The sequence below is a fragment of the Neodiprion virginianus genome, chromosome 2 (genome assembly GCF_021901495.1).
Source record: "Neodiprion virginianus isolate iyNeoVirg1 chromosome 2, iyNeoVirg1.1, whole genome shotgun sequence".
NCBI lineage: Eukaryota > Metazoa > Arthropoda > Insecta > Hymenoptera > Diprionidae > Neodiprion > Neodiprion virginianus.
The window spans coordinates 7,532,633-7,549,358 of NC_060878.1; the positions used below are offsets into that span (position 1 = coordinate 7,532,633).

The window sequence follows — 16,726 nt, forward strand, 5'->3', positions numbered from 1 at the left end:
AAAACATTTTCATACATCGAGAATAAAAAAATTGTTCAATGTTTAATCGTGACCCAATCTCGAAGTCATTGCTTATCGCGTGAAATTTTCACGCAGGAATGATACAGTTTGCAGGTTCATTGAAGATTGATGTACATTCAAATTTTCACTTGGCATTTCATCAGATAGAAAATTGTCACACCGTATTTTCACGATTTCTCTGGACTAACATACGTATATCCACTAATTATACAAAGGCTAGTTTTGAACGACTGTTCCCTTGCAAGCGCTTTTTATCACATGAACTTGAAACCCACGCGTTGTATTGAAAAGTCCCTTTTTCGATTGTACGTCGATCATATCGGACGAAAATCGAGATAATCTTCAAGTTCCGTTCTCGCAGTATTGCTTAATTATTTCTGCATGCATATTACATTGTGTAAGACTTGTTTTTTTTTTTTACATAGATTGAGTCTAATGAAAACTCAAAGTTTGCGATTATTCAAGGTTGTATCCATCCGTTACATCAAGAAAAACGGATTCGTTAGAATTACACGAGAAACGCGAGTATTCGACGTGTTCCGTACAAGATTTTGGAGCGACGTTAAGTTTAACGATCGGCAATCGGACTGGTTTCGCTTGAAAATGTTCGCTGCAAGACGACTTGACATCTGAATCGTTACGAGACCGAAGTTGCAGCTGTGGGTTAAGGTCAAAAACATTCGGGTTTACTTACGTGACCCATAGCACTCGTCGAGAAGGCCTGCATGGTATAACGTGGCAGAATCGGTATCTGCTCTGTCTCAACCAGCATGCCTCCACGACACTGGTAGGCCTGTGAGTTCGGTCTTCAGCCTCAGTTCTCGAACCGCCTCAGTGCCGAGCTGGTCCATAACTTGGCCGATCGCAGCATCCGGACCACGTGTATCGTCCGGCTTACGATTTAGCGAGCCGATTCTTGAATGAAAACTACAGCGATCAGGAATTGGCCACGGCTGTGCGGCACCGGAAGTTAAACCTCGAGGGCCGGAGGATCGAGAAAATTTTCTTGTTTTCCATTTTCCACAAATATTGTACGGCTTTCGAAGATACGCAACATTATCTTCATCCGCGCTTCAGATTCTCGTTAATGTGATCAGGGAAATTTTTGAGCTATCGATTTTTGTTAACGGTTCAATTTATCGCGAAAAATCGTTGCAGACGTTTGAGAACTTGCGATCAAAAATGTATATTTTCATACGTAATTTCGATTAGCATAATCGTGAGTTGAACGGTGATCACATTTTAGTGGAGTGAAAAGTTGCATGTGCCGATTATAAGACGATGACTTATCGAACCGTGATTCTTGGACTCATCTTTTTCTCGGCCGCAGCAGGTATAATTACCATCTACCTCTAATCGTTCTATACTCTTTATTTCTTCTCAGTATTTTACCTCTGTTTTTATGTCCATGGAAAAATTATAGGATTTTTTTCATTCTTAATGTATCATTCTTTTTATAGCAAAAAGAACACATTCAATTGGATTGATTACTTTGTCAAATACTGCATGTTTTTAGAGAACATTCAGACCTTCTGAATTTTATAACACTTGTTTCAGCTTATTTACTATTAGCGATTAATGACCTATCCATTGATTAGACTGATTGTTTTATATCAAAGTGGATGGAAATGACGAAATGAGTATAATTTTTCAGCAAAACTATTTCCCTGCTGTAACTCACTTCCAAGTCGACAATTGGTTCAATGTTAATTCTAATTATTTAATTTTCTACTGCTAAGAAAATAACTTACCACGCTAAAAGATTTCGAGAAAATCTCCAGTTTTTATTCATTTCAGTACGTTCGTTTCATATTCATTTCCACATGTAATTACTCGCATGATTGTTTGATGGTCGGTGAGATGAAATGTGTTTTAGAAAAATGTAATAAGAACGCGACTGACATCGAATTAATCTAATGGGAAAACACTTGAATCTGTCGAATGATAGATCCAAGAATTCTTCTGACGCCACGCAGTAGCTTGCATGGAGGAAAACCAAACAAATTCTGACAGCGTGTAAAATCGGCGAAAGGCGATTTGTGCAACTCGAAATTAATGCGCTCGAACGAGGCGTCCTGAGCGAGATTCAGCATCGACCGAGTACTTAAGGGGTCCAGGTATTAGTTTTAAAAACTGCTGTTACATTGCCACTTACAGAGCATGCGCGTTTCTCCTCTAACGAGCGCTACGAATTGCTACACCGTGAGCTTTAAGAGCCGAGATGCTGCACAGGGTGTATCAGCATGCCATGCACCGAGTCTCTCGGGTGTACAGAGGAAGCTTGCATCAAGTGCAACTTGTTCAAGAAAAAGTTGGACGTGCTGCTTCGCCCCTTTGCTCGTGCTGAGTGAAACGAAAATAGCATTAAGATGAAGAGAAGTGGAAGAGCAAGAAGAGGAGAGGAGAATTAAGGAAAATATTACCCCGTTTCGAGGTTTTATTCGTTCGTTAAAAGGAACGTTAGTTTCTTTGCTCATTTTTATTATCATTTTCCTTTTTCACACGTTATACTTGGAAGCTGCCACGCAGCGATATCTGTCTCCTAGAAACTGTTAGACCGCATCCTAGTAATTTTTTGTCGTAGGTATACCATCCAAGTACCGAGTACACATTGACGCACCGGGTGTTAATGTTTCTTTACGAATAATATGTACCACAGGAAGGAGACGCGCGATCTTTTTATCTCGAGCATACACCGGTATAAGCGCATGGTTTTATTGCCACTTGGCAAACACACGCCATAGATAATAATATACCTTTTCCTTTTCACCTCTTGTTTTCGCTTTTCACACTGTATACACAAACTTTACCCACCGCGATATCTGGGCCACGCCGCTTCGGGACGCTGTTTGATTATGTCAAACCATTTTTAGAAATATATGGATCAGGCGGGTTACACGGTCTCCGTCTTCCTACATTTTCTTATCAATATCGCCGGAGCTTCGGAGCTTTCCTCGTTCCTTGAATCGCTCGGGAAAAATCACGGTGAGCTTCGCGACGTTAGCGAGAATCGCGGAGAGTACCGAATTAAAAAAAGTAGCCCAACACGGTGTTTTACTTTTTATTTTCCACCGAATTACCCGAGTTATGGCCTTTTCGACAAAATGTTTCGTGATATTGTTAATAATAAAGATATTATACGAGTACTTGTTTAATCTCGCAAGTATCGAGCTACTTTTTTCTCTCGCAAGCTCCACCTGGGGTAAAATTATCTTTTTTTTTCGCTATTATTATACCTGTACGTTGTTTCATGCCCGGTTTAATTACCTCGATTAGTCAACGACGAAACGCAGACCTCTTAACACCTGGAAGCCTCTCCACGTCTCTTATAACACAACGCTGCGCACGCTTCCTGAACCGAGCAGCCGGCTTACCGGCACTTGATGTGTTGTGGCTCGTATGGACTGCACTCGTGTTCGAGAATTGTGTAATTTACCTAAAACACAGCGTCTTCCTTTCAGTCACCGAGTAGGCACGCTGGGTTGAAAAAAAAGGACATGTGAAAACAATAAAGACAAATTGAAGTCGGGTTGAATTGTCAGTAAAAAAATAACGCCCATCTTACTGTTTCGGTTATTTTCATCCGATTATCGACTCTCAAAGTCTAAACAGAATTTAAATCGATACGCAAAAACAGGTCTTCAAAAAAAAAAAAAAAAAAAAAAAGTGAAAGGAAGGAACTTTTTATTTATTTTTAAACGTATAGTATTTGTAGGGGGAAATTTTTTTGAAAATGTTCTATGATTATTGCCCAATTGTAAATTAAGCACTTTTCATCGATGAGGAAATCCGAGAATATACACATACTTGGTGATCAATGAAAAGATTTTCAGGCAACTTTATCATCGCGGTATCGAAAGTGAAATCCGTGTGAACGCAGCCTAACAACTCGTTCACGCTACTTTTCCACGATGCAGTTTATTTTCTCTTTATCGGTCCTCGGCTTTAGCGGCTTCATCCGACTAAATATACCCGGGTGGATCTCGCCGAAAGACAAAAGTAACTTGTTGCTATTAGCAGATACTAGCGTCAAGACGGTATAAAGGAGTTACCGGCTCGACGAAGAAGCTATTTATCCATGTGGGGTGAATAGGAAAATTATCGAATTCTCACCGTCTCTGGAGATAGTGAAAATATTTTTCATGATCAGTGACAGAAGAAACTGATTTTGCGTTGCAATCACCAAAAAAGGATCGACAATCCTAATTATTCAACGGTTGCAACGTAGATAGTAACGTTTCGATTCGCTAATATCAATTAAAATCGTGATACATAAACTCGTAGGTAGAAGTGAGATGGTTAATTTTTAATACGATCTTTCTTTCCTGTATTGTTTATTTACTTATTTTTTTCACCACATGCCGACTGTTGGGATTTCACTATAAAAACACGAGTGTATTGCAGGTAGTTTCGGGTGAACTGACGGTGGAGGGAAAGCAGTGCAGGTTTAGCGGGTTTTTACGGAGAGGTCAGACCTCCGAATAACGTGCTTCTCAGACGTTGCGTCACGCTGTAAAAGCCGAGGAAAAATAGCTACTGTGCGGTATTAGGGGCTCAGAGGAAGGCACTTATACGCGTATACCTGAAAAGTTTTTAAACCTCGTTAGTAACTTTTCAATGGTTAAGCCGACCTCTGAATCAGAGCTTTTCTTACTGCACCTGTAAAACTCCAAGAGCATAACTTTTCATCATAGGTACACCTTTTTACTTACATCTACGGTAAGTAGCGAGGATGCTTAAGTACGTACAGGCATTTATACAGACTCCGGCTCAGCATCGTCTGGGTCAATTTTTTTCTCATGATAAATATAAGCCGCTAACGATAAGAAGAATCAGGATTTTGGTCGGCATATCTCAAACGCACTCGTCAAAAAAGTAAAAAAAAAAAACAAAAAATTATCTGTACCCTTGAAAATGAAGGTACGATATTTTTGAAAGAGAAGAAGAAAAAGAAATTGAAACGACAAATCGAAACCATATGAAATTCATATCACGTGTCAAAGCCAGGGTAGCGTAGTTGGGATTAAACATAATCGTGAGTATTTAGATTCGATTTAAAAATTTTACAGATAGACGATTTTCCTCGAGAAAAGTTTTCTCTGAACTTTGATGAAAGCTGTCGGAAATTTTTGCCTCGCATGGGTATATATATATATATTATTCGTTCGAGGATCAATATTCCAAGAAGTGGAAATGGATCTGTCCGTGCTACTGAAAATTGGATGTTTCGCTTACTTCCGATTTCCGAAGTTGATTTTTTTTCCTGAATTTTTTACCAACGAACAAAAAAAAAAAAAAGAAAAAAGAAACAAAAACTCTTCCAAGAGTTCCAAAACTGCAGCGAGTTTTTCAATGAAAATTTGATTGAATAAACGGGGGTAAGGCGAAAGTTGGATGGTCTCTCTGAGCTTTTGGAACTTCTTTTATTCGACGGAATATACATATATATATACACACACACATACCCTTGCAATTATTTACGATATATTTAAGTTACGGGTAAAAGTTTACTCTCTCTCTCTCTCTCTCTCTTTCTCTGAACAACTCTTAACTCTTCGAATAAGCTCGAACCTTCGCCGTGATAAAAGTTTTCAATACGTATCGTCATACGATAAGCACGTTTGTAAGGCTTTTGATTGTTTGACGCGTGTGTGGCAATCCGTACGTACAACTCGATACCGTTCATTTTCTATGGCTACATTCAGTCATGCGGTCAAGTTCACTGCATTTGCATTTTAATTATCAGGAACAAAAAAAATAAAAAAAAAAATAAAAAATTGTTGCCTTTACCGGCTATATTATCATGTTGAACCGCATTCGACGCGTGACTCGTCTACAAATGTTTCAACGCAATTACAGTCCGATTTTGTTTACGATGTTTGAGCCTGTTTACGGCCTGAAATTTTTGAGGAAACGTTCGCACCTCGAATTTTTTTGTTCCAAAAATATTGAAAATTTCCGACAATTAACCGTAAAATTGTTTGTGAAAATTAGTCAGCCAGAAAGAAGGTCTAATGAATTTATCATTGATAACATATCGGGTTTTCCTTCACGATTTTCTGATTCTGAAATCAATGAATAGAATCGCGAGGTTCTTCTGTAAGCCGGGAACATACGTTATTCTGCAGATACGTCAATGATCGAAGAGCGAACGAGGCAACATTTTTAACTAATTCAACACCTGGCAATTTGAAAGACTTGCACATCTACCGAATTGTCCATACAACGTTTCATTGATCCCATTAAAAATTGAAACCTCTCAGCGAAATGTCTGAAAGCTCTCTCTCTCTTTAGACCGTCTGTACACACATGGGTTTGTACATAACACGTGTAGAAAGGTACCGTAAAACGTGAATGTACAGGTAAACGATACATGTATAACAAAAATGTCAATATACATGTGATTGAATAATTTCGCCGCATATGTATTTAACATATATGTATACGTACACGGTGTAACATCGAAGCGTGGCGCCTTGCCCGGAAGAGCCATTTTAACCTACACAGGGCTGTCGAAATATGAATTTACCCTCATCTTTGCAACGGACAGGAGAAGCCGACAGTCGATGGTAGTACAGTACATCCGCGACGCGTACGCATTACGGTGATTTACATATGCCGCGCTATATACGGAGTCAAATATATATACATATATATATGTGTATGTAAAAGCAGAAAATTAAGACGACGAAGGAGAACGGAAAAAAAGATACGAGGGGAAGTGAAGGAAAAAGAAGATAACTCGAGACAAAAAGAAACGGTAGTTGAATAAGCGTCGCCGAAGGCCATGGCTGTTCGTTGACAATCTCTTTAAATCTATACGTTCTCTGGGTCCAGCTTAACAGCCAGGCTCCGAATTGACAGGCCACTCGAGACGCGCCGCTGCCTTCACGGATCTTTTATTTTCATTGTTTTTTTCTTTTTCAAATTTCACATCTTCCCTCACCGATAATCAACTTTCGTAACACGCGATTGCTCACGATTCGATGACAATAATCGAAAGTGTATTATAACAATAGCACCGCGACGTCGGGTAACAGATATTAATACAACATCGAATTTCTGCCAAGTGATTATTATTATTAATATTGTTGTTGTTATTATTGTTGTTATTGTTAATCTCTAATTAGCGGGCAATAATATTCCGAAATTACGAGACTATGCCAGGATTTTCATTAAATGTAATTGCAACGATTTCGTTTATTGCCAAACGATTATACCTCAAATTCCGTTCCTCGGTATTTGGACCGACCCTTTTCCTGCTTTCTCTTTATTCCCGACTCCTCGCAGCATCGGTTCGTTGATAATGGGTTCTTATCGTTCCTTCACACGCTAGGAGAAGGGCTCGAGAGCATTTTTTCGACCTCTGTTCCCAAAGGCCGCATCCTAGGTTGCACACAATGTATTATATATTTTTGAACAGCTTCATCTCATTCATTCCAGCGGTTCGTGAGCTAACTTTATCTGCGATATATTCATTTTAGGGGAACCGGATTTCATCACGCGTCATTATTTTGTATTATATATATTATCCTTCTGTGACGGAATATCGTAAAATGTATAATCCATTGTCCGGAATTATTGCAATTCTGCACCCTTGCGGAAATTCCCATTAGAAGAAAATGTTTTCGGTGATTAAGCCAGACGCGGTATTCAAAGTCAAGCTTAATACGTTAATTAACGCGATACAAAGATATGATTTTTCGATGTTTTTTTAAATGGTTTTATTTAAAAATTTATTTACACAAGTCACTTATCAGATTTTATATTTGTTATTAAGCACCTAAATCCGAGAACGATTTTTCAAATTCACTTTGTAACACGGTTATTTTCCGATTACAAACAGCCTCAATCTCCTCGCCGAGCCGTTGCATGTTGGCGATGATTATTATAGTTTCATGCGACGGATTCACCCGACCTGGGAACAATTCCGCAGTGAATTACGCTCCGAGAGGCATTGTTCGTAACCCCGCATCGGTTGTATGAACTTAGGTCGTACGTAGAGGCAATCTCAAGACTTCTTGTCGCTGTAAAGCCTGTAAACATATGTTCGTTAACTGCATATGAAACTGCGGACCAGACACCTCGTATCTAGGGTATGATAAACTTGCGAGGGAAAACAACGATTACAGATCCGGTATGGAGGAGGAAGCAACGCTTCGAAGAAATTCCAGTCGGTACAATTAGTGATGGAATATTGGCGACGAATATGGATAATTAAGGGCAATTATTAATCGAGGAGGAAACTGGTGACAAAATTATTGCTCAGGACTAGAAAGAGAAGAATTGTGGACAATTGTTTTCAAGGATATAATAAGGATAATTGAGGACAGCTATCAATTAAGGACGAAACCAGTCAAAATAATAAGGGCAGTTTAGGGCTAACCAGGCAAAACTGTGTTGGAAAATTATTATTTTCAAGGGGGATTATTGAGAAAGTTGAGGACAAGGAGGGCAAAAACTAAGGACAAATAAGTACAATTAGGGTTATTAATAATTGATGAACAAAGCTAATGAAAACAATTGTTAAGAACCTTGCGGATAAAACTGTAAAACAAATATTATAACTTTAAAGGTGAGTGAAGGTCAGTTATCAATTAGGTACACGACTAGTTTCAAGGACAAAAACTATGCACAATTAAGGATAATTAATAATCAACGAACAAAGCTAACAGAAATAACAGTCAAGGACTTGACGAACGAAACACAGGTGAAGGAAAATTATTACTGTTAAGGAGAATTGAGAGAAATTAAGGATAGTTATTGGTCGATTCAGAAAAAGTAAAAAAAAAAGAAAAAAAAAAGCGGTATTATAAACAACAGTTAAGGACTGTACGGTTGTTGGAATTAGAAATTTGTCTCTAAAAAAGGGAGGAAGGAAGGAAAGCGAACCGTCGTGAGTCTCTCTAGAAAGAAATTGCGCAAATCTAATTATAGGACAATATGATTAGCCATATTCCTCGGTAGCACCGTTGCAGCTAGGCGCCAACGTACGACGCGCCCATAATTGAATCCATGACCCGACGGTTGCTGGTCCAGCTGCAGCAGCCCATCGGCTTCGAATCACGTGCCTGGTATTAAACAACGGGCACACGGGTTCCCTGCCATTTCCTCGCATCGAGATTAACACCGCGTGATTATTTCTCAGTCGCGGGTGTTTTAAATTCCTATTCCCCTTGCCCCTCGTCCCCGCCCTACATACACCTCCATCCCTCTTTACATCGTACCGCAATTCACATGCAATTATACACGAGCTTACTGCTTTCGGATTTAACGCCGCCCATGACGAAATTAGTCGCTATTCGTGGATTGATTGTCAAAAGTTGAAAATCGCTTTTCAGGAAGCACGCTTTGCACTTTAAACGTTTCCGGTATACGCGAGCCGTGTTATTATGGTGATATTATTTTTAGAGAGGTTTTATAGTTTTGAGGAAATTATTGGGCAGTTTGAGTAAATTGAACCTTTCGAATTCGCGTGAGGGCGGGTAAAGGGTTGGAATGAATAAAATTGAAATAACCGAGTGGAAAGTGTTGGTCGATCGTGAAACGGTAAACGCAAAATTATCAAACAAATGATTAATGGCTGATTTCGTTCGAATTTGCAGTTGATCGCGTTCTTTTTTTTCTTTCTTTTTTTTTTCTACGCATGTTTAAAAACTATGCCGTCAATCTTGTCGGTATTGTATCGAACTTTTGTAACCTCGGTATATTCTTGAATAATAAATATCCCCCGAATTACAACACGCTTCGGGCGTTTGGAAAATTTATCAATAACGTACGGCGGTACCGTTGAGTTTCTTAATTACTGGAATATCGGCGCTCGGATTACCCGAAGTTAGATCAATTATTAATTTACAGGCATTTAATTGCTTTTTAGGACTGCTTTGATTTCTGAGAAATTAAACTTTTTCTCGCTTCCCGAACTCGATTAGAAGTAGGTACATACCTGTTACGAGGTATTGTTTAATACGCAAAAAAAATATCACATGATATATGTATCATGTTTTTTAAGCGCGAGAAATTAATAAGGAAAGAAGAAAAAAAGAAACTTCTAATAATAATGATAATAATAATAATAATAGTAACACACGTTACACATATTACAACAATATACGATAACGGGTGAAAGTTGGATCGTATTGTATTCAAATGCAGTTGGTAAAATAGTTAACCCGATAAATCTAAGAAACGAGGCGTCACCCTGACACTTCTCTTTGCATGTGACGAAAAATCAGCCTCTAGGCCTGCGATCTTACGAGGCATGTATGTGAAACTAGCGATAACAAATTTACAACATACACGATCACGTGGAACTGGCTGATTCCGTGTCTTTTTTTTGTTTTTTTTTCTCTTCGTTTTTTATACTGCAAATTGAATCCGCGGTCTGCTCGTCCAGACTTGACTCTGCGGTTTCTCGAGAATACCGTGTGAAACTAGAGACAGGCGCGTGTTTTGACATTGCTCGTGATCAACGGATACCGCAACACGTTTTTGGAAAGTATATTATCGTCGTGCGTTACAGTAACGATTCGAATGCACAAGCATCTCGATTTTACAATTAACGAGACAGGAAGGAAATTCTTCGATCTCTGTTTCGAGAACCCGTCTTCCAAAGGAAAAGAGTTTTTTTTTTCTTTATTTATTGCAATAAAGGTGTCGTTTCACTCCATGACCAAAAACATTGCTTTCGACAGGCCATGAGCCAGCCCTCGAACTATTCGTTCTCACACTGCAGGTTCCAAGTTCATAGAGAAAAAAAGAATAATAAAAATTTATTACCGTTAAGGAGAATTGATGTGATATAGCGAAATCTCAACTTTTCATTTCCGGGGTGATCGCAATAACTTCCTTTTTTCTCTAAAAAAACAGAAAAACGAGACGTTAAAAAAAAAAGATTCCTTTCACCGAATTTGTCAACTTCAACAAATCTTACCTCTGCGTCTATATTCTACGGACGATTCTACTTATATCGGAGATATTTTCATCCCGTATCAACCCAACCCAGCCGTAAAAAATTACGCCCGGCCGAGTTTGAATGTTTGAAGAGAGATAGAAGAGGGAGTAATTGGGCGGAAGCCAAGGAATAAGATTATCAAAACAATTGGGGAATAATTTAAGATGCCCCGGTATTAATTGAATCGGTAATTTGTGCGGTATGTGATCGGTACGCTTAATTACAGCTGTCTCGCGAATGATGGAGGGCCTGGGCTTTGTGCATTGCTCACGATGGAACCGACAGCCTCGGCTACAATCCGGCTGGTTACACGCGTTATTACACTCGCCGCGAGCCTCTGACTTGAATATTTTCATCACGTTATCAATCATGAATTAACAGATCGGAAGAGCCAGTGCTGCCGTTCGAGAATCGGGCCTCCACGTTACGCCGCACTGAGAAAAATTTCGTTCGTTACGGTACGCCAGAAAATTCTAGTGGAATGATCGGTAGCTTCGATATACAAGTTTGAAAGAGGCTGCCTAAGTGCCTGAAATAAAAGTCTTTTTCAAAATTGAGACAAAACGTTTCTTTCCATTTTAATAAATTTTAATAAATAACCGCGCAACGAAATATATATATATATATATATATATATATATATATATATATATATATATAAACTTGTAGCCTTTTTTAATTCTCCTCTTCAAATGTCGTTGGAATTACGAGAAAATGTGGCGCAGCTAACTAATTGGTGTGATTATGACTGTCGGTATGATTAAGTTCCTTGGTTGTTGCTAAATTAAATCTGATTGGTTAAGTAGCAAAATTTTTTGTTCGAATAAAGTTTTAACGTCAATTTATCCGTGGATCAACATCAAATTATCGTAATAGTTACAAAACAAAATATAGTAAGAGTTACCATAGCCAAAAATACTATCAAAAAATTTTTAACTTTCTGTTTACAGCTAGAAAACTAATTTTCATTTTATACCTTCAACCATGTTTCTCGGTTGTGATAAAAAATGGAAATAGTCAAGAACGCGACTATAAAAATTGCCACAGGTGAAATAATGTTGGAAACAGGATTTTCTGACTGAAAAATAACCCATTCTACCGATATTTAGGAAAATCCTCTTCGATTTTTAATACCGATTGATTCGTTTTTGTGGCAGTGTCATCGCGATCGATGTGAAAAATTTATGAATCAACCAGCTCAGAGCGATTTTACGTTTATTAGATTGACAATTGAAGAAGATTAAAAAAAAATTGTGCAGACTTTCTACTATGATGTATAACGTATTATATTAACCTAGTGACTTGATTTCTTTACTGCTGGATTGCGGGTGGTAATTTGATAGAACTGTGCCGAGGCTTGTGAAAAATTATGCGGCTTACAAGCTCCGCGCGAGGAACGTGACCGCGGCCACGAACTTATGATTATTAATCAACGCCGGAGGATCTATATTGATCTAGACAGGGCCAGATCCGATTTAATACGACTTGATTTCATTACCGGTGTCTGTCTGCGTGTGCATCGAACAATCTCTGAACAACAATGCTTACCGACAGCTTCCCCCTGTCAGCGGAAATCATTGAACGTTCGATGTTCGTATTGCGAATTGAATTTAACCTGCGAAGCTTTCGGCTGTTATTCTGCAACGCGAAAAAATCTAAACAAGATTGAAACAATTCACACCGTAATGATAAGTTATAACGGAACATTATAATTTAATTAGCTCGAATTACATATTATATTGTTCTACTGTGATTAATTACTTCAAATTATACGTAACGCTAGGAAAGAAGGCGGGGGGAGGGGGGGCTTGAACATAAATGTTACGTTACTTTAAAGTAACGTGGAATTTTACGTGATAGCAGAATATTTCACATCCGTTGACAAATACACTAAAAATGTATTTGAATATGATTCTAAAAAAAAAATTCCTCGGGAGACAAAAATTGCAAAAATCAGCGTCAAGTAACATTTGAACGGGGCGTTGTACGTAACATTTTGTATGAAATCGCTTTAACCACGTAATTCGTCAGTGGAAAATAAAAGGGATAATAATAATGAAGGAGAAATTTTAATACATATCGGAAAAATGTTTGGGAAAATGATCGTGAGAAATAAATTCGATGTTGAATTTCGCGGGCGCTTACAGAGGTTACGAAATACACACTTCGACACCTCGTACGCGCGCGGCTTCCGCCTCGAGCGATTTATCCGCACGTGAAAAATTCACGGTGAGATGCAAGTCGCGTCTGCTCTGAGCCAAATGGAAAAACGTTGTCTGACGCTTCGTGCAGCGCGGTAACAGGGTTCGAAACGAGTCGGCGGAAGGATCGACCGGAGGATCGAAAACCGGCGGCATCAAAACCCGCAAAGTGAAAATATACGAGTCAAACTGCTCTGCGGAAAGGGAGCGAATTTTCCACCAGCTTCGTTTCACGTTTACGCGGTAACAGATAAAACATTATTTATATTAAATTTCACGTTGTAAAATGACGAGAAAAGAAAAAATTGTTCTTACTAGCAATCGGGGGTAGTTTTTTCAACAAAATTTAAATTGGAAAGTAATTTATAAGTCATTCGTTTCGAACCTCGAAAATATTACGTGATCTTCTCATTCCACTTTTTTTTTTTTTTTTTTTTACTGGACTGTAAACGTTGTAAATCCTTCGAAGCGAGGAGTGCGGTTAATATACCGGGTAGTTCGCTGTTCAAGATTCTTTTCTCTTTTTCTCGTGAAGGAATTTGTTTTTCAGAAAAACTGAGTTACGTTTCTCTGTCGAAAAGTCATGTCTTCAGAAAAACACGCTATTACCGCATTATTGAATGTACGTGCAGTGCTTCGGTATTGTTGAATTCTCCCGAAGCACAGAGTAACAAATTAATTGATTCGTCGATGAAAGACGTCAAAAGTTTTAACGAACGAAAAACGGGCGCGAGAAATGCATAATAAAATGACGAAATACCGGGAACAATATAAAAAATGTAAAAAATTAATCAATCTTGGACATCTGTTGAAAATGAAGAAAAATCCTATTTTTCAAAGAATGAATGCTTGTTGGGAAATGGCGAACCATTTCTATAATCGGAAAAATATTTCGCCACTAGTGGGGTAAAAACCGTTTTTCCCCCCGGTGAAGAAATGGTTTGCCATTTCCCAACCGGCACTAATTACAAAAATAATAATAAGCCGAAGTCGCCTATTTTCACGTCTCAGTTGTGAAAAATAATCAGCCTTAGTTTTTGCGTAACACGAAACGTGCGATACACGAGGCGTCGGATGGTCATTTAGCCTGACGCCAACAGTCCCTTTCTATTTCACGCGTACAAAGCTTCGCGACATTTGATGCAAATTACTAGAACGAGGGTACTGGGCTAGCTGAGCGAGCATCAAATTAGGGTCAATTCGTCGACATTGTTTGTACGGAAGGCGATAAAACAAATTGTCGAGGAATTCCCCGTTGCCATAATTCACACTGCCAACTGTCGAACTCGATCAACCGGTATACTTTAATTACGAGTGCGGCGATTCATTTGCGCATGTCTATAACGCGTACTTTGACCCGATACGAAAAGAACTTCCTAAATTGTTACGGTCATTAAATGTACGTACACACAAGCGGTTGGTGTTGAGATGGAACCGTAAGCGAGGAGCAAGATGTACATGATTCCCATATTCCTGCATTGATTCGACGAATCAAACGAGGTCAGAAAATCTATCCGATCGCAACTAACCAAATTCCAATTCACCGTTGTCCGCACTTACGTCTGGAATAATTTGTCGCGGATGATCATTGGTGTCAGGACAGAGTGCAGACCACAGTGTCTAAAGGTTAACTCACCGATAAAGTAGGGATCTTTTATTTCAACTATGATTTACCGCTTTCTTATTGCCCTTAATGATCCCACACTCCGAGCTTTACGCGCGACCCCATTCTGACGGCAAGAGAAATTACACGTTACACGCAACTTGTTTCAAATGTCATACGTTATATCGTTCATTGCTGCTCCAAATGTCTCACTCAAGCTATCGACTCGTCAATTGCTAGAGATATAAGCTGACGGTAGTTCAACCCTGAAGGAAACATTCCTCGATTTATCACTAGAATAAACCAACCTTATACGCAACCTCGATGAATTTGGTACGGATTGATGGCAGTCTGTGAATTCTTTCTCAATCTATTTCTCTCTCTCACTTTCTTACGTTACACTGGAGAGTACTGGATGAGCGAAATTCTTGTCACACGATGATTGGACACTCCGTAACATCGAGAAAAAGTGATCATGAACGAGTAGAAGTCGCATGAAGTTACTCGAATGAACCAAAAATAATAAAAAAAACTCCGACGAATTGCTTGAGCCAGAAATTGCTCGTCAAAAGACTAAGTAGAGTCTCGCGCACAAGGAAGTCATGCGACATAACGACAAATTAACTATCTTCGGACTTTTTCTTTCAATTGTGCTACGAGACCTTGCTTCTCTCCAAATTTCACGATTCTAGGTAAACCGAAAGTGCTCTATAGATTTTTATTCGATCAAAATACTAGACATAAATAGCCGTATCTTTTGATTGGGTTGACCTGGAAGCTTGGATTTTTTACACCTCCAAGGGACCGCGGACCTTGATGTTTGACGTTAATGTCAACTTGATACCTCAACCTGTTCTTGAGATAAAGGGTCTTGACTGACGGACGGACAAGAAAGTGTTCCTGTAAGGGTTCCGTTTTTTTTCCTTTCGATAATACCTAGAGGCAAGTCTCTTTACAGCGAAGAAATTCGAATCCACCAAAGGAGACGATTAGTTGTCGCGTTGGAATGTCTTTTCCTTTGGGTTTGTGGAATGCCGCGCCAAGTTCGCAGATGCGGTCTCGGCATTCCTCGCGACTGTTCACGTCGCTAGTGTCAATGGTTTCAGCAGCCTCTTACACAACAAGATTCCTCGGTATCATCACACCCTCCGGCTATGTTTCGGAAGCAGCTCTATTACTCATACCGCAGTGCATGGGGTCACCTATCGCCTCGCGAACAGCTCTGTAATTTGAGTCGCAGATTTAACATCTGATTTAGTAATACGAGCAGCTCGCTCGTGTATTTTCTTGCTAGCCGAATGATCACGAAGCCGTGAGATACTCGGCTGTATCGCGATAGATTCTTACAGCATAACGATGCCGATAATCGCAGGATTCGTTGCTGGATTTCAATCGGTCGAATCTGAAGCTGAATATTTTTGAAAATTTTTTGAAGCTCGGCGACTAGTTCTGGGGATGTGATATTACTTTTGGATTACGATTTTACAAGCTTTTGCGACAGTGGAGAGGGGAAAAAATTACAGCCAAAGGCCGAGATGTCAGATCCTAGAATTATCGAGAGTATTTTGTAGCGGAGCTGTGAGATTATTCGATCGCTTGAAGTGTGGAACTGACGTTGATTCGGTTGAATATTATACCCGAAGAAATTCGAATTTGTCGCAAATTTTAACCCATAATTAAAGCGCCAAGATCGTACGGCAATTACATAATTATTAACTACAATTTTACTGATTTCGTTTCGAAATAGATAATTCTTTACACATACTTTACACAACTGCGTGTTTATGGAAAGCGTATAATTTCTTTGAATCTATTAATCACTCTCGGCTGAAATTTTTCAGATTAAAATCTTCATTCATTCATCGCTAATGCTAATCAGTTGTTGCTTCGATAGAATTCGACTTATTTGGGGTTAGTCACGGTTTTTTTACGTCTATCTTTTTACTT

General features: G+C 39.0%; 1 protein-coding gene across 1 annotated transcript in view; it reads left to right on the forward strand.

Annotated features, from left to right (window-relative positions):
- The first annotated feature begins 870 nt into the window (after positions 1–870).
- The window catches only part of LOC124299120 (fibrillin-1-like), a 62,757-nt gene continuing 46,901 nt past the window's right edge, over positions 871–16,726 (forward strand). The window contains exon 1 of the mRNA XM_046752076.1: positions 871–1,354. Within this exon, the coding sequence (XP_046608032.1) occupies positions 1,303–1,354 (52 nt within the window). The 5' untranslated portion in view covers positions 871–1,302. The remainder of the gene's footprint in view (positions 1,355–16,726) is intronic.